General features: G+C 32.6%; 2 protein-coding genes and 1 long non-coding RNA gene across 6 annotated transcripts; 2 read left to right on the forward strand and 1 right to left on the reverse strand.

Moving 5' to 3' along the window:
• Positions 1-859: 859 nt before the first annotated feature.
• Positions 860-3,587, forward strand: LOC127248288 (uncharacterized). Of its 2 annotated transcripts, XM_051270567.1 has the most exons (5): positions 860-1,222; positions 2,031-2,094; positions 2,492-2,563; positions 2,645-2,724; positions 3,465-3,587. In XM_051270567.1, the coding sequence occupies exons 1-5, from the start codon at positions 1,173-1,175 to the stop codon at positions 3,508-3,510; spliced, it is 312 nt and encodes a 103-aa protein (XP_051126524.1). In that variant the 5' UTR covers positions 860-1,172; the 3' UTR covers positions 3,511-3,587. The 2 variants fall into 2 exon arrangements, with proteins under 2 accessions (XP_051126524.1, XP_051126523.1); XM_051270566.1 differs by lacking the exon at positions 2,031-2,094.
• Positions 2,486-3,708, reverse strand: LOC127248290 (uncharacterized). 2 transcript variants are annotated; one of them, XR_007838053.1, is made up of 4 exons: positions 3,562-3,708; positions 3,398-3,486; positions 2,797-2,881; positions 2,486-2,664 (listed from the first exon to the last, which is right to left on the reverse strand). It is a non-coding gene; the product is annotated as an uncharacterized LOC127248290 (long non-coding RNA). The 2 variants fall into 2 exon arrangements; XR_007838052.1 differs by having other exon boundaries at positions 2,489-2,881.
• Positions 3,709-12,651: 8,943 nt separating this feature from the next.
• LOC127248358 (transcription factor bHLH153-like) lies at positions 12,652-15,914 on the forward strand. Of its 2 annotated transcripts, XM_051270653.1 has the most exons (6): positions 12,652-13,034; positions 13,979-14,101; positions 14,792-14,857; positions 14,930-14,995; positions 15,180-15,230; positions 15,309-15,914. In XM_051270653.1, the coding sequence occupies exons 2-6, from the start codon at positions 14,003-14,005 to the stop codon at positions 15,444-15,446; spliced, it is 420 nt and encodes a 139-aa protein (XP_051126610.1). In that variant the 5' UTR covers positions 12,652-13,034; positions 13,979-14,002; the 3' UTR covers positions 15,447-15,914. The 2 variants fall into 2 exon arrangements, with proteins under 2 accessions (XP_051126610.1, XP_051126611.1); XM_051270654.1 differs by lacking the exon at positions 12,652-13,034 and having other exon boundaries at positions 13,744-14,101; positions 14,930-14,989.
• Positions 15,915-19,168: the final 3,254 nt, after the last annotated feature.

Raw genomic sequence — 19,168 nt, forward strand, 5'->3', positions numbered from 1 at the left:
CAATAGCATATTAGTTTGAATAAACTACCAAAAATAGACCAACATTATTGCATTCAATGTAGTTATTTAAATATATCTATATATATTTTATTTTTTTATTTTTATTATGTATGTTGTTGGCCTGCCCCACCAAATAAGCAATTATTGTTTCTCTATAACTTAACAATGACAAATAAAAGTATACTGTTACTTATATATTTATGATGTTTGATCAGTATTGCTTATAGTATGATTTTATTAATTATTAAAAGATATATGCTATCGTCTTAAATTATTTTTTTACTATAAATTAAATGATTGTATATGCCATTTACAAAGATCAAAATCAATTACTCTAATAAAAATTATGGAGGTATTCCTTTGTGTGTAGTTGGTTTTAATTTAAATAGTATTTTGTAGAATAGAATTATATATTTTTATTGAAATCGTATATTTGAAATACAAATTAAACACATATATTTTTTATTTTGATATTTTTTTTTAAAAAAGCTTTTATAATAAAAAGATATGATAACAAGTATAAATAAATATATTATTGTAATATTTTAGTCAATTGAATCATATATAATTAATACCAAATCTTGCTTTTGATTACAAATGCATTGAATCAGCTTACGCGATTTATTAAGATTAGTTAGGTAATTATTTGAAACTTTTTACTCGAAATTTTGATAATGTATTTCATAAATAATAATAATAATAATAGCTATGTTGATTTTGTTTGCGTTCAAAAAGTATATCGAAAGGATGATAACAGCGGACGGGCAGAGGCATGGACGAATATAATAATAATAATAATAATAATAATAATAATTGGAAAGATATAGCCCGCAATTCATTAGCAGGGTAAAATCGTCCTTTTCCGCCTTTTTATTCCCCCCTCAAACCACGCCCTGACCGCCACCGCGTCCACCGCCATTCTCAGCAATTTTCTGTTCAAAATCGAACACACTTCAATTCCAAGTAGCTACCTGCGTCAATGGTGGATGAAGTGGTAGTCGTCTACGTCGACAGGATAATGCCGTCCTCCGCCTCTTGCCAAGACACGCCGACGACGACGACGGACAACTGCAGCGGCAGGGATCATCAGAAAGGGGGAGAAGTCGAAGATGAAGACAAAGCCGGCGCCGGGGGCTTGAATGTGAGAGAGTGCAGAATTTTCCAGGAGGAGGATGACGAGAAAGACATGGATGCTCCCTGTGCTTGTAGCGGCTCTCTCAAGGTTTATTCTTCTCCCCTTCTTTTCCGATTATATTTTTCGCATTGCTTTTGTCTGGATTGATTCGATTACAACTTCTTCGGTAGAAATTTTCAATATTTAAATGGGAATGAACAAAAGGAAGAAGACATTATCAATCTCTAGTTAATAAGCCAATGCTTTGATATAAATTCTTTCTGTGTATTGAGATTCAGAGTTAAAGCTTCCTTGTTGACTTGTTGCCATTCCTCTCGGGCTTTCTTATCTTGTTAATATATATATATATATACATACATGCAAACTGTACATTACTTGCATCCTTTTTCTCAATTTTGAATTTCCTGTCCTTTGGCTGCTCTGCACAGTTTATTGATTGATGTCCCCACTCATTGAGATTGCATTGCTCATTCACACACAACCTCTTATTTCATGTTTATTAGTAATTGTTATCAAGTAAGATATATTTGCTTCTTTTCCTATTTGTTTACACTCCCCACCATGGTTGTACGTCCTTTGATTGGTTATCCATTAATCAATGCACACTTTTTTAAGCATTGAGGCAATGTCGAGTGAGAGAGATTCCAAGATTAGTTTTATGATCACCACTTATCGATCCTTATTATTTATAGAGAAAAAAAGTAGGTTATTGTAAAATGGACCAAGGAGAAAACTTACAGAGATAAAGAACCTGAGAGACCTAACAATATAGTTAAAAATAACTCAAAACCACCATTGGTAGGTAAACATCTTCCCAAAAGAATGATGTTAGTGTTTGTAGTTACTTTCGTGGTACTTTCACCAAGTTGGAAATAATATTCTGATTTTATGGCAGGAACATGAACATGTTTCCAAACATTAGGCCTTCTCCAATTCCATGCCAAATTCTAATGTGGGAGGTGAAAAACACTTATGGTTGGTATTCCCACCCATACCATACTTTTGAACTTTTTTGGTGCAAATGAACAGCGAATGCCAGGAACTGTGCGGGACTACTTTTATGATTTTGTTTTAGTTTATTATTTACTTGATGAGTTTTCTGTCGTTTGATTTAAACTTGGAAGTAGTGTAAGTTCTCAAATGGATTATAGCATTTTTTTTTCTTTGTCTAGGATGACATAGTTGTATTTGGCTGAAGAACTCAAACTTGTTTGGCAGCTAGTTCACGAGATAATTCAGTTTGTTTGTGAATTTTATCACTACAAGTTAAATATATCCGTTTGTTACTTGTTTCTTATGACCGCACTGATGATGAGTAAGTATAAGTGTATTGAATTTTGTTTTGGTGTAATGTAGTTTGCCCACAGGAAGTGTATTCAGAGATGGTGCAATAAAAAGGGCGACACCACCTGTGAAATCTGCAATCAGGTTTGATTTTTCATTCTCACGATGCTTATATATATATTGTTAGAAGCTTGATGCATGATCCGTGCTTATATTTTTTCCCAGGTATTTTCTCCAAATTATACCTGTCCACCGCCGCCACCACAACCCCGAAGCAATTCCGATGTTATGACCATTGACATCAGGTATGTTAGTTTGATATATATGTTACTCTATTCTGTTGGTTCGACAAACATTGGAATTGCACAATTACTCACTTTCATTGTTTGATTAGTGTAGATTTCGTGCTCCCTATTATAGGTTCGGTTGTCCGATCATCCGGCCCTTTTCTCTCGTATGCATCTAAAAAGATTTAAAATAAATATTAGTATGTATATGCATAGAAAAGACAAAATAATATTAAAAAATTTACACAATTGTTTATTTTTCATATAAAAAATACTTATTCAGATGTCGATAAATCTTAGCTAGTATTTTGTTTTCGGATCGAGTAATTAATTACCAAACCTTGAGAAAGAAATATGGCTTTTTGTGAATGAGTGCATACTTATAATTTAACATTTGGTCGAAGGTAGACATGTATGTTACCTTGTGCATCATCTAATAGCCTAGAATATAATGAACAATAATATATCAACAACTTGAAGAATAATAATACCGAATAACTTAAGAAATTACAGCATAAATTTGATTTCAAATGAGGTATGTATGCTCTGCTCTAATAATATAATTAATTAGTCAATCAAGATAAACAAACTTCCATATTAAAATCTTGTCATGTGGTGTTTAATAAAATCTAGAGTGAAGCAAAAGAAATATATGACATTCACAAAAAGAAGAGAATGAAATTAAAATTACCATTTATGGTTCCCGAAACAGCAGCAGCTTGCTTGTATATATTCTGATCTTAAAATTAAATTTGCAGGAGGATCAATCGATGCGGAGCCCTACAAAATGATAAGCAATCTTAAGGACTCAAGAAGGGCAGTACATGGAGAATTAAAGAATCAGAAATGACTCACCTGCTATTGCATCGATCGAGATCGAGATCCAAGAACACTTGACCTCTTTCTTGTGGATCGCCCTGTCCTGTCCTGTAAGCAGTCGCTCTCCACCATGCCCCACCCCCACCTCTTCGTAATTCATCCCCTGCTCTGCCCTGCCCTTCGTAATTCATCCCCCTGCTCTGCCCTGCCCTTCGTAATTCATCCCCCTTTATTAAATTTATTTAAAAATTTATTTTATTTAAATTTCATATTTTACCATTGTACCCTCCTACCTAATATTTTTTTCTTAAAAAAATATTATATGTATATATATATTGATATTTAAATTATATTTTATTGGTTTTATAAAAATATAATATTTTATTTGAATATACTGCCACAATTGCATATAGTTATTTATAATAATTAATTTTATTTATTTTTAATTATATTACTATTGATATTTTAAATAGATTAATAATTTAAATTTTTTTAACTGGTGTATTATTTTTTGTATTTTTAGTTTAAAGTATTTTTTTATATTATTGTTGAGTACAAAAAATAATAATCATAATTGATCGAAGATTTTTGGAGTCTTTTTAAAAATATCTTTTAAGATACAAAAAAAATAATATATGTATAAAATGAAAATAGTGTCGTGCGTGTTCGTGTAGTAACTCCAAAAATTTCGTCAAAAATAAAAAAAATTTCTTTAACCGGTGAGTGTCCGGGTCGAACTCAGGGAATATGCGAATATCCTATATTTAATTAGAAAAAGTGCAATGAATTAATGCAATCGAAGAAGCTGAAAAAATAAATTGCAGAAATTAAATCTAACTAAAAAGCGTTATAATATATGTATCTCGAAAAGAATGACGCGAGGCGTTTGTGTTTGACTTATGCGTTCCTTAATGGCTAGATTTCCATGGATGAAATGAGCGGGATGATGATGGCGTGATAAATATATGTATAATTGCGGGGCGGCACGGAGAAATGAGCGTGATCGTATTTGCTCGCTTAAGCCAATTTTCGACTCGGTTGGTACTTGACCTTAGGGGATTTACAACGAGACTTCAGCAACACCCGGCGAAGAACATTATAAGCAAGAAACTCTACTGTCACTAGGGATTTCTGTGACCCAATAGACCACCACCTATGCCCCATGAATTATTATTCCGACTGTTCCGCTAGTGGTTCTACCCCTACCTCTCTTTAATCGGAATTGAATTCAGAACAGCAACTAAGCAGGTCGACAAGGCTCCCGTGTACTTAGCTACGTTGAACTACCCGGAATCTGCTTTTGGCATGAAACAGGGTTGAAATAGTCGATTCTTCTATCGTCCTTTCGCAACCTTATCGAAATCCAATTTGAACAATTCAAATCGAACATGGAATTTTTGGGTGAAGGTGAGGTGAAGAAATATGATAGGAATTTTACTAGTTAAAATAATATGCATGAATTAAAAGAAAAAATGGGGAGAAAATCGGTTTGCAGAGCTAAGGGAGTCCGGATATTAAATGCAGCTGCTGACCCAGCGGCAATAAATGCAGCGAGAATTAATGCAGCCGCCGCTCATGGAGTCCGCACCAGCCGTCAAATTCCGCACCAGCCGCTGCTTCGCTCACATCCACGCATGGCCTTCCGTTCCGATCATATTTCCGTGTCAGCCGCCGCTTGCGTTTCGTGCCAGCCGCCATCGCTTCACTCACTTCAATGTCAAAGTTTCCGTGCAGCCGTCGCTTGTTTCTGCGCTCATAAATACAGCCGCCGCTTGCTTTCCGCGCTCGCTTGCCTTCCGCGCTTGCGCACTTTCGTGCAGCCGTCGCTTTCCTTCCGCGCGGCCGTCGCTTGTCTTCCGCGCTCGGCTGACTTTGACTTTCGCGCGTTGACTTTCTATCGTTGACCGTTGACTTTGTTGACTTTCACGCCGGTGACTGTTTTTTCGCTTCTGAAGCCATTTTTTCACTTTTTAAGGCCAGTTTTGGACTCCCATATCAGTTTTCAAGCATTATTTCACCTATATAAATAACGAACATCTTATAAACATTTATTTAAATAAATAATACTTATTAAACAAAATTAATTTAGTTAAAATTAAATACTTAAATAGCACATAAATAATGTCAAAAAATATAATTCAAGAAACACATCAATTAATTTAATTTATACACCAAAATAATTATAAATTACACTTAAAAACTAATAATTTAATATTATACAAACAAGATGAAATGAATATAATTATTAGAATAAATTAACATAAATAATACCAAAACTCGACATAAATAAATAATTAATTAAATAAATATAAGCTATAAAATATGGCAAAATCAAGAGTTATCAATAATGGCAATAGGATTCTGGATGGGTCTGAATATAAGCCAAACGGCCCAAAAGTCGGACAAGATGAGGTCAAATATGGAGGTCGGACAAGATAAGGTCGGGCACGACGGTCGGAGAAGATGAGGTCAGACACGGAGGTCGGACAAGATAAGGTCGGGCATGGCGGTCGGACAAGATGAGGTCAGACATGGAGGTCGGACAAGATAAGGTCGGGCATGGAGGTCGGACAAGATGAGGTCAGATACGGAGGTCGGACAACATAAGGTCGGGCACGGTGGTCGGACAAGATGAGGACAGACACGGAGATCGAACAAGATAATGTCGGGCACGGAGGTCGGACAAGATGAGGTCGCATTTGGAGGTCGAAAGAGGAAGTCGGGCAAAGAAGGATGAGACAACCGATACGGAGGTCGGTCGAAAGAAAGGTCTATTAGTTGGTCGTTTAATTAGGCGATCTGTTAATCGCCTGATCAGTTGGCCGGTCATTTGGTCAAACAGTAGTTCAGTCGCTTGAGAAGGCGGTCAGTTGGTCGCTTGTTTAAGCGACCAATGAATCGTCTGGACGAGTGGTTGTTCGGCCGTTTGAAGGGACCGGATGGTGGTTGTTTGATTGGGCGACCAATGAATTGTCTGAACGAGTGGTTGTTCGGCCCAATCAAGCGACCACCATCTGGTCCCTTCAATCGGCTGAATAATCATTCGTCCAGAGGATTCATTGGTCGCCCCAATCAGGCGACCATTATCAGGTCCCTTAAAACGGCCGAACAACCCTTCGTTCGGACGATTCATTGGTCGCCCAATCAAGCGACCACCATCTGGTCCCTTTACTCGGCTGAACAACTATTCGTCCAGACAATTCATTGGTCGCCCAATCAAGCGACCAACTGACCGTCCTTTCAAGCGACTAAACTACTGTTTTGACCAAGTGACCGGCCAATCGATCAGGCGATTAACAGGTCGCTTAATTAAGCGACCAACCAACAGACCCTTTCTTCACCCAACCAATTAACAGACCTTTCTTTTTGTTCGACCTCCGTGTCTGCCATCTCATCTTTCTTCGCCCGACCTCCTTTTGACCGACCTCTATGTCGGCCGTCTCACCTTTCTTCGCCCGACCTTATCTTGTCCGACCTTCGTGTCTGCCATCTCATCTTTCTTCGCCCGACCTCCTTCTGTCTGAACTCCGTGTCTGCCATCTCATCTTTCTTTGCCCGACCTTATCTTGTCCGACCTCCGTGTCTGCCATCATCTTTCTTTGTCCGACTTCCTTCTGCCCGACTTTTGGGCCATTTTGGCTTATGTTCGGACCCATTTAGGATCCCACTGCCAATTAACAGACCCATTAAATTATACACCAGTCCACAGCCCTAAGTCCATTCTCGAAAACCCTGTACATTGTTTGTTTTTACTCAACAATAGCATTGTTCATTTTCAATATAATTGTTCATTAATAATTCTTTATTTATATTACTATTATTGTTATTTTTATAAAAATTTGATAATATACATAAAAAATTAATTATAAATATATAATTCTTTATTTATATAAATTATTAATAATTCGTTGTTTATATTAATAATTCTTTGTCTAAATATGGTATGGTTTAGTATTTTTATTATTTGATTTAATTTAATAAAGGGATTCAGTTTAAAAATCAGCATTAGTTGAGAGATCAACACAAATATATGACTTGATTTGATTTGATTCAGTCGGTTAGAAATAAGGGCATGTTTGGCTTGGTTTGTGTGTATTTATTTGTTAAATATGAGTGTTATTCGGAATGTAGAGATCGATTCCGCCTTGGACACGTAAGCTCCGGAGGGATTTTTTAGTCGGATCAGCTCTCAACTAACTTTTTTATCCTTTTCTATAGAGAGAGAAGAGAAGAGAGATTTCATACAAAGATTAATAAAAAATAATATGCATACACATAATTAGAGAGAGAGACTGATATAAAAATATACCCACATTAATAGGCAAGAAAGACTGATATCAAATGTCGGTTTGTTTGGGCTTGTTTAGGAGAGATTCCATTAAAATAATATTTAATAACTATCCTAATTTTATTATTAGGAGTGTTGTTTCTTTTTGTTGAGTTTGAAAAATTTTGGTTATGTTTGATATTAAAATAATGTTTGATGGGATATTTTGAAAAAAAAAATATATATATATATTTCTTAAAAGAACGCAGAATCCTAATAGTTAAATTTAAAAAGATTTTTATTAAAGAAGTATACCCTACGTTACCATAATCCATTGCAAATTTGTAAGTGTATTAGTATTATTCTCACATTCATCGTCCACCAAGCCTACGGGTCTATTTGGTTGGAGGGTTTAATAGGGGAGGGGAAAGAGAGAGAATTTTAAAAAAATTTCTTTTTGGTTCAATTTGTTTAGAGGGTAAGGGAGGAGAAGGGAGTGGTGGAAAGTTAATTTTTTAAAATTTTTTTTTCTTTTTAATTTGAGAAATTTGGAGGGGAGAATTTTTATTAGTTTTTTGTTTATTATATTAGAAAAATAAATTGTGTTATGCTTTATGAATAAATTAATCAAATTTTATTTAATATTTTGTTTTTCTTTATTTATATAGTATAAGGATTTTTCTCTTGTCTAATCAAATATAAAAATATTATTTTCTTTCTCGTCTCTTTTTCATATAGAGCAAACATAATATTATAATTTTAATATATGTTTGGGATTGGATCAAATACATGTGATTAAACTTATACGAGTATTTCTAAATTAGAGCATGATTAAGCAAGTAAGAGGAGAAATCAAATGGAATGGAAGAACACAATTTTATCTTTCAACTTTTTATTTATTAGAAACTTTTTTGACTCTAAAAACAAACCCTTAATTTTAAATGAAAAAAAAAAACACTTAATCTTGGGTGTGTTTCTGCAGCCCAAGTTTGGGCACTTGGGCAGCCTTGATTTTGGGGACACGGCCTGACTGCTGTTGTCATCTTTTTTTTTTTTGGTTTTTTTAATATTTTTAAATTATAAATATAAAAAGAAAATTATAATAATTATAATTTAATAAAATATATATATAAATCAAACTCAAACTCAAATTTCTCCAAAATCACCTAAAAAAAACACACCCTAAGTTTTGGTCCTTTTTTCTTTAATTATTATTATTATTATTAAGGGTAAGAATTTGATTTTTAAATCACCTTGGCCACTACATTCCATAACAAAAAAAAATAAAAATTTTAGGGTGTTTCATAAAGGATGGTCTTAGGTGTGTGGATGGAATGTGTGACCGTGAGTCATGGGTTTATGTTATAAAAAAATTTAATTTAAATAGTTGTATAATGTGATATAAATAAAAAATAAAATAATTAATTTTAAAATGTTTTGCAAACTCAATTTTGTTAATTCAAACAAGTAGAAAGAATTTTGTTGCTCTCTACTTGACTATTATCAACGAGTTTGATTTATTTTCATCGACCTAATTATTGTAGCATGGATTTTGATATTCTATAATATTTGTTCATGTTTATACATATTTAAACAAGAAAAAAAAACAGTTACCCATATTACCATAATCAATGTTTCTAGAAGGTTTTATTAGAATATATGTGATTTTTATTGACTAGTAAAACTCTTTTATTAAATGCAATATTAATAGTATATGTATGTAAACTACACGTATGATATTTTATTTTCAAAAATAAAAATAAAATAAAAAAAATTGGTGGAATGAGTGAGGAAGTAATGGATAAAAATTTGATGGGATTTCTTGACCTTAAGCGCAATTCAATTTAATTTAATTTAATTTTGATTTGATGGCTTGAAATTGAAAATTGAGAAATAATTGGTATTTCATCAGTTATTGCATCCATCCTTATATTTTGCCTCAATCTCCGGGTGGACTGTCACATGATTTTCAACTAAATTATTTATTATTTTATAGTATCATTTTTAAAATTGAACAAAATACTAATAAATACTACTTACTTGGGAGACCAACTAACCAATCCTATCAACATCAACTCAACGTTATAAAAGGTTTGGATATATATATATATATATATGTATATGCCTTGTCGTTATTTTTGAATTATACATAATAATAATAACAATAATAATAATTGTTATATCCAAAATTTGGGTATTTTTTTGGACTATAATATTTATCAAAGTAAATTATTATTAGTACTTGAACAAATATCCTTAATAAAAGAAAGGGAAAGAAATGATCATTTGAATATTTCATTAAATAGGATGACTGTATAATTAATTTTATAAGTGGTTATCGGCGATTGACTTTCGTTTGTAGATAAATAAATAAATAATGTATATATTTAATAGTTTAATATTTTAGATAAGAGATCATTTACATCGTCTAATATAATATCAAAACTTTAGCTTATCTCCCTTGGACGTGAAGACACATATTGATTAACTTTCGTTTATAGATAAATAAATTATATATATCCCTGTTAGTTTAAATTTTTCACCCAATTATTTCCGATCAATGAAACTTCATTAAACATTACCATTATCTTCCTAATCTAACATTAGGATGTTTTCTTTCATCATTTTGGGGCATTTTTTTTTTTTTTTGGGTAGGTGACTCTTTGATCTTCTTGTTCTTCTTCCTAAAAAGCCTTTTTTTTTCCTCTCTTTAAAACTTTTAAGCATAGGCTTTCATAATTTTATTTTCATTTGACTTTCTTAACTTATCGGAATTTTTTCGCTGTAGTTTGAAATTGATTTGAATTGAAATATTGATTTAAAATTTTATTTAAATAATATTGTGATACGATATTTTATAAGAGAAAATAATATATTTTGACTAAAAAAAAGTAAACATAGTAATGAAGTATTAAAAATTAAACATAGTAATGAAGCATTTTCATATAAAATATTATTTACTAAAAGTTATTTGTATTTAATAAATAGAATGATTTATTGATTTATGTTTAATATATTTGTAATGAGATAATTATTATCTATAAGATTGTATATAAAAAGATATGTATTAATATTTAATTTTTTTTTAATAAATAGTAAAAAAAAAACACAAAGATAAAGGCCTAAGGGGTAAGGTAAAGGGTAAGGTTGTAATTTGTAAATGCATGGAGAAAATTAAAAAAAAAAAAAAGAAAAGAAAATAAAAAAAGAAATAACTGTATAAGTTGAAGGAAGGAAGAGAAAGAAACAAAGTCCAAAGCGCGTGGACCCCACGTGTTGAATTCGATCCAGGCTTGTTTAGACTTTTGTGCACGGCCGAGTACCCATGTGGGGCCGGGACCGAATCTTCTTATCTTCTCTGCGATCCTTCCACGTGCCAAATTGACCACGTGGACGGTACGAGATGGTCTCTCACCTGATGTGGGCCCCGACCACCTGCGAAAGCCACCTACCTGTGTCCCTAAAACTGGCTGCGAAAGCGATTTGGCGCCAAGCATCTCTAAAACTAACATACCAATTCAATCCATATCATTACATTACATTACATTACTTACCCCTTCTCTTATTTTTACCGTTTATTTATTTATTTATTTATTTTTATATTTGAATATTAATTATGGTATAAAAATATAATATAAATTAAAAAAATAAAAAAATATTGTAATATTATTATAATAATATTTGTGCAACAAATTATAAATATTAAAATATTCTTTCAATTTTAATTTAATAATTTTGTTTTACCACCGTCTCAAAATAATGGTTTAATTTTCATAAGTAATTATATAATTATAAAATTATTATTATTATTATTATTATTATTATTACACGGTAGGAGATTTTTGTTTGCGGGTAAATAAATTAAAAGTGCATTTTTTTAATAACTTGATTTTTTAGGTGAGACGATCATTGTTTGCATAAAACATGGAATAAGAGTCCAAGTTCAAATCTCATCATTTCAAATGAGATTGTCATTCTGCGCATTCGACATACACAAATATTACTATTTTTTATACTACTCTCTTCGTCTCAATACAATAGTCTTGTTTATGCGTTTTGTCCGTTCTAAAACAATAGTTTCATTTCATAAATAATCATATCACTGTAAAACTATAATTACTTTTTCATTATTATTACACAGTTGCCACTATTTTTTAGTGCAAAAAAATCTTTTACTACTGTTTATCTACTACCAATACAATATCAATAAAACACAATCCAGTTATCTAAACTATAGTTCTGGAACGGAGGGAGTATTTCTTATTTTATTTTAACTGTATTTTAGTAAGCATGTTTAATCGCAGACTACAAATTTCTTTATAGACTTATTTATATCAATATTATTACATTAGAAGTAAACCGTTGATTTGAAAACAAAGACAGTGCATATTAATACAAATACAAAATTTAACTGATGATTTATTAATTTATATTGTAGTAACAAAATATGTACAAAAATATTCTACTTATATTAAAAGATTTTTTCATGCAGAAATATAAAATTAATTATATACCTAATGTTCCACCAACTTTCATTTCATTTAGAAATTTATATGAAAATCTCAACATCAAGTTCAACAATGATTTTCGGCAAATATATAAAAAAATATTCAAAAGTAAAAGTGACGTCAGCGAGAGCTCCAATTGAAACAACTCTTCCTCTGCCTTTCCTTTCCTTTCCTTTCCTTTCCATCTCGCGGCTGTATATTAGCTGTCATATAATTTATTTTATTTTATTAATAATTAATATTTTTAATTAAGTAAAAATAAATATAAGTAAATGAATAAATAAGTTTCCATTTCTATTTGTATTCTCCCGTTCTTCCTTCTCTCCGTGTTTGCCCTTTTCTTCTTCTTCTTCTTCTTCTTCACTTTCACTTTCACTTTCACTTTCACCCTTTCTTCTTCATTAAATGCTCACTCCCACTCTGTATATAAAACTCCCTTTCGAAAATCCGCCATTTCCACACACCTTCAATCACGTTCGATTTTCGCCCGCAATCTCCCAATCCGCCCGCTGCTTTCGGGCCTCTGTCTGTGGAAATTTCACGCCGCAAGGCTATTCAGTCCTTGCTTTTTTACTGCATTTATTGGTTCGAGTATCAAGGCCTTTTTTCAGTGAGAGAGGCTGGGGATTCAAATCCTGCACTGGTTTTTTTTTGTTTCTGATTGTTGAGGCGGTTTGATTATCAAAGTTGGGGTTTTTCGCCTGGCTGATTTTGATGCTGATTTCGCCCTCAGGGTATTTGATTTCTGTTCTAGATTTTTGTATTTGATTTTGTTTCTGTCTGAGCTTGTTCTTTCTTGCTTCGTCTGCTAATTGATGATATGTGGGAAGTGTTGGAAGATCACTGTTCACCATCTTCGTGTGCTTTGTTTGCATAATTAGTCCATAAATAAATGATAATTAGGGAAATGGCTCATTTCTGTGAGATGTGTTGTAATTAGAAATAAATAAAGGGAAATAGCATAAACCCTTGATGAAAAATACGTATCTCAGGAAATCTATACATTTTAAATTTATTAGACATGCAATTTGAATATAATATGGAGATTTGGATAATTAGGAATGATTACTTCCATATGTTTAAATTGCATGGTCATTGACTTAATATATAATTTATCTTAGCAGACACCTATCATATATACATGTGTGTATTATATATATATTTTTGTTGTGATTAGGACCCACAGGAGGCAATATTTTTCAATTATGCTCTTTTCAGTCCCCTTCACTATTTAATCATCAAGAAATTTTTTTGGTAACAATCTTCATTTCATTGTCATCATATTGATATATATAAATCTTGAAGGCATTTTGGTAGTTGAATGGTTGTTATCTGCTCCAATTCATTTACACAAAAAATGTGGGTTTTTTCACAACCAAAGAAAATCTAATTTCTGCTTCAGATGGAAATTGAGTTTGTTGTGCAATAAATATCCATCAGTGAATTGAAGTTTGTGACCACAACACACACACACACACACACACACACACTTACATGCTCTGCATTGTACAGTAGTACTAAACCTCTCTAATGATTTTGTTTATGCTGCTGCATTTTCTGTTTGCCAGTCCACATAGCTCGAACCTTCTTCTGTCGATGGATGGTTACATGCATTTTGAGTACTGTGATCTCTTTCTTTATCGTTCATTGTTTGATCCTTTTGGTGTCTGGTTTGTAGTGAAAGGAAAGGACGGTGGAGAAGATGATGCAGCACAAAAGAGGCCCTGTCTCGCTCGAGCAAAGTAGCTTCATGGACTTAATGCCAAAACGTGTGAAGACTGACGTGCCCCTCTCTTCCAAGGTTAGTCGAAGATTCTTTGTTGTCCTATTTAATTGTTTAAGTTGTTAAGGATTCTCTTTCTTATGACATTTCATCAAAAACTCATGAGATTCGAGTTGATAATATTTATTTTGCTTGTAGTTAAAGTTAGGGCCGTAAGTCAAGCAGAGATTTGTTCTAATGAACTAAGTTTGACTCAAAATTTAGTGAATTCGAGTTCGAGTTCAAACTAAAACCATATTATAGTTTATTTTGAATAAAATATATATTAGAAAACATCAATTACAAATGTTTATGTTAATTAAAAAGTATACTTCATCCGTCATTTAATTTTATGCTCAAACATATGAGCAAATGTTTTCATGAAAATGAGTAATAATTAAAATGAGCAATAATTGATACTTTTTCATTTTATATCAAGAAAAATACAAAGATAACATAATCTTTTACTAAAAAAGGAATGATAATAAAATTTTGATGATAGACGAAAATAAAAAAGAGTATAGATTCAAAGGACAGAAAAAATACATATGTATAAATCGAATAAGCAAAGTGTTTTTTGGCTCGAGCTTGATCTCGAATTCCTTGAGCAACTCTGTTAGCCTGCTGCCCTAAGTTGATTTTTATTTTTTTAATTTTCTCCATGTCCCTTCACTCTCACAATTGATTTAAAGACTTGCTAAATTGCAAACTCATTTTCGTCGACGACAGGAAAAGAAAGAGAAAGTTAGCGAAAGGATTGCAGCCCTACAGCAGCTTGTTTCGCCCTACGGGAAGGTATGCGCACATTTTGACAATTGCCCGGTTGCTCATTTTTCCACATTACTAAAGATGTTCTTACATCTACAGACAGACACCGCTTCGGTCTTGGAGGATGCCATGGACTACATTCGGTTCCTTCACGAGCAGGTCAAGGTGCGCACCCCCTGCTTCATCACAATATGGCTAATGAAAGAAAAACCAATCCTACTTCGAACTCATTACAGCAGTCCCTTCCTTAAAATCATCATACTCCTCCACCCCCCCCCCCCCCCCCCCTTCCAAAAAAAAGGAAAAAGAAAATCTTGCAGAATCTGATTTATGTTGGGACCTTATACAGGTGTTGAGCGCGCCGTACTTGTATAGTGCACCGGTGCAGCACCCACTGCAGGTGAGGGAGCTATCTTTTAGTCGCGTATACTGTTAAGACATTTGGTCGACATTTTGTTTGATTGTGTTTGTTTTGAAGGAATACAATGGCGAGCCATCTGGGCTGAGAGCGACGGGGTTATGCCTGGTTCCAGTGTCCCTTACGGTTGGAGTGGCGAGCAGCAACGGCGCCGACATTTGGGCTCCCATCAAGACAACCTCCAACTGGCCTTGTTGAACCCTCCTCTCTGTAATAACCAAGAAGCTAAGGGATTTTTATTTTTATTTTTCCAAGGCGATCTGCAGCTGTACGAGGTTGCTTTGATTCAGAGGATGTTAGAAGATAGATATTTTACGGGTACGAAGTATGGGTAGCATCTTATATATATAAAATTTATATACGGAAACAGTCGAGGAGGCTGAAAAATGTGTGCAGCTAATGTCACCTTTTGTTTTTCCTTCCTCTTTTATGTGATAAAAAGGTTGATAACTTATTGTCCCAGCTCATATTTATATATGGTGTAATAATAACCTTTCTTTTATGAAAATAGTCTAATAAGGTAGCAAATCCATGTTGGGATAGACGACAATGTATTTTTTATACAGCACAATAATTAGCTATATCACATAGAAACATGTATGTTGTCTGTAGTGTATATATGTGCTGATGGATTCAAATTCAATATAACAACACAGTTTTGTTTAAGCTAGCTTCCAAACTTACAATTTAATTTTCTCTTTACAATTTGTTAATTTTTACTTTTTCTTTTTATCTTTTATCTTACTTTTCTTTTTATTACTATGCGTTTCATTTCAATTCCGATTTTATTTATTTTTCCTGTATTTTCAGATTTTATGCATTTCAAATTATTTAAATTCCTAGTACTTACTATGGACCGAGAGAATTTGGTTTAGATATCGTATGAAAATAATATTGTGCGAAAATATTTTTTCTCGAAAACACATAGTCTAAATAAATTTTCGGATTTATAACACAAAGAAACAAAATCCTTTTAGTGGGTTTCCTTCATAATTTTGAATTATATAACACAAAAATTGAAATCAGTTAATATTTTTTTTGAGTAAGTCTGGATAATCATGGTATAATTTTCCAATAGGCAAATCCTCTGAAAATTTTCATCACATTAGTCTACTTGGAATTAGCTCTCTCTCTCTCTCTGTGTCTCTCTCTCTATACATATATATATATATTTATTGGGAAAGAGAGAGAGAGTGACAAATCCTACCTAAATTATAAGCATCTACATACTAGTTAAAACTTAAGAAGAACGTAGGCACAGAAGAACAGCTGATTCGACAGCTTAGATCCCTAGATGTGATGCATCAGCAAAATATATTTAAAAACTCATTGGTTAGGCTTCACTATATTATTAGCTTCATTAAGTTTGATGCATTTTGGAGGATAACTTTCATCTATAAATAGCGGGATAGATAAATAATTTTATCCACAACCATTCACTCATTTTTTGCATGCATTTACATTTAGACAAAAAAGAATGGCAATACTCAACAAAACCCAAAGCCTAGCTCTCTACATAATGGTTATGTTGAGCTTATCAGCAGTGGTGCTGCACAACGTCCAAGGTCGACAACTTGTCCAAGACGAGAAAGTGGATGTTGATAATATCGGGGGGTTGTTTAAACCGGAGTTGCAGGGTGTAATTCAATGTATTCTCTGCAAAATTAGTAAAGATAAAAAAGCCAAGATATGCAAGACTTGCTGATTTGGCGCGTAATGGCTCTTCCCTCATCATCCCTGTCTCCTTGATATGTCTTGTATGCCGCCATGATAAAATAAGTCGATAGCTAATAAACAAGTGTAGGATTGTGTTTCATCAATACTACATGTACATGCACGAATATCATTTGAAATAAAACGATGGGTGAATTTGGAAAGAGAAAGACTCGTACACGTGAGATTTATAAAGTGTAAACTTTTTTTTTTTATATCAACTGATATGATGAGACTTGGATTTGTACCTCAACATCACTAACTTCTTACCTATTTTATTTTTATTGGATTCATTCGAAGACAATATCGTTTTGAGCTATCTTGGGGACGAAACACATGGGTACACACTTGAAGATGCCCATACTGCATGAATTAAAGTATGAAGTAACATAACAAAGGTGGGCAGAAGCTTAACGATGGTCATGACTAAATAGAAAAAATCTTTTATAATTGCACTATATTTACTTGTTGAAAATCAAGTAACTTTACTTTTTATTCATGACTATGGCTAAAGATCGAAAGATACATGACACTATAAATGAAGCAGTTTGGATTTGTGATTTGTGTTGAATTTTAATTTAGAAGTTCAAAATTTAAAATTGGGCCCTCTCCGACGACCATGCGTAGAGAAACAATTAATATAATAATGTAATATTAATAATAGGAAGAAACAGGGGAATTGTGATTCAATATAAAGAATGAAACAGTGGAAATTATAAAATTTAAAATCAATTATAACATATCCAACTTTTGGGATTTACTTGACAACTCTGGTTGCACTTGCATCTAAAAATGAATCAATTTTAAGAAATCTATAATTTCAGGCAATAAAATTACTTGAATTCATTACTTAACGGGTTAATTCAAATATAATCATCAAGTAATTCAACATCAATATATAATGTAGGCATAGCCGATTTGGCAACTTATTAGATCCCTAGAAATTAATAAATTAAATTGAGAAACTCAGTGCAGGTTAGGCTTCACTATAATAGCTAGCTTCATTATAGGTTTAATGCACTTTGGATGATAACTTTCACATCTATAAATAGATTGAGAAATGAAATGATTCTATCATCCACAACCATAGTCATCACCGATCATTATACATTTACATTTAGACAAAAAAGAATGGCAATGTTCAACAAAACCCAAAGCCTAGCTCTCTGCATAATGGTTATGTTGAGCTTATCAGCAGTGGTGATGCACAGCGCCGAAGCTGAAAAACTTGTCGAAGAAGAGAAAGTGGATGTTGAGGATGTTGGGGGCCTGTTTGCGCCGGAGTTGCAGGGAAGAATCTGTAAGATCTGCAAAGCAAATAATGTAAAAGAGGCACTATGCTCGTTTTGCTGATTCAGCATGTAATCGCACTCCATCTACCCGTATAGTCAGTCGTAATAAAATAAGTTGAAAATGGCATATGTATAATATATGAACAGACAAGTGTAGGATTGATTGTGTTGCATCAGTACTGCATACATACATACACATATATATATAATAAAGTCTGAAATAAAATGATCATAGTGTGATACTGAGCTTTTCTTGCTGAACATCTCTAACTTGTTAGCGATTTTATTATTACTTTTTGACTTGAGTTCACATTTTCAGATTTCTCAGAAAATCATCATCTTCATGCATAAACTATTCCAGCCCTTTTATGTTCTCGATTTCGTCTATGTATGGAGTTCTTTTTAATGTACAAATCTCATAAAAATCAAAACATTAATTATATTATATAAATAAAGATGGATGAGTAATGCTAGAGAAATAAAAATAAAGATGATAATTTAGATAATATATAATATTAATTTTTATAATTACTAATTTAAACGGGAATCCGAGTTGGGCATATATAGACTTTTATAAAATCATAATCCGGCTGTGTGAATTGAGAATGTACTCTTAATTATGATTATTATCATAGTTAGGATTGCATTAGTAATGAAATAAAATGTAATTTATGAAAATAAACAGCTAAATAATGTGTTAAATGAAAGCAAGTAGCTGAAAAAGAATAGCCGGTTCGGCATCAAATAAAATGAGAAAGAAACGCATAGGTTAGGCTTCACTGCACTACACTACACATATTAGCATATGAATACTATTTGCTCGAATTACCAAGTTATAGCCTTTCTTGTGTGCATTTTGATCTTGATTACCACAATTTCATTACACATAATTCTTGTTTCATTATATTATTATAC

This window comes from Andrographis paniculata, unplaced genomic scaffold (genome assembly GCF_009805555.1).
Source record: "Andrographis paniculata isolate CXL003 unplaced genomic scaffold, ASM980555v1 Contig33END, whole genome shotgun sequence".
In the NCBI taxonomy this organism is placed as follows: domain Eukaryota; kingdom Viridiplantae; phylum Streptophyta; class Magnoliopsida; order Lamiales; family Acanthaceae; genus Andrographis; species Andrographis paniculata.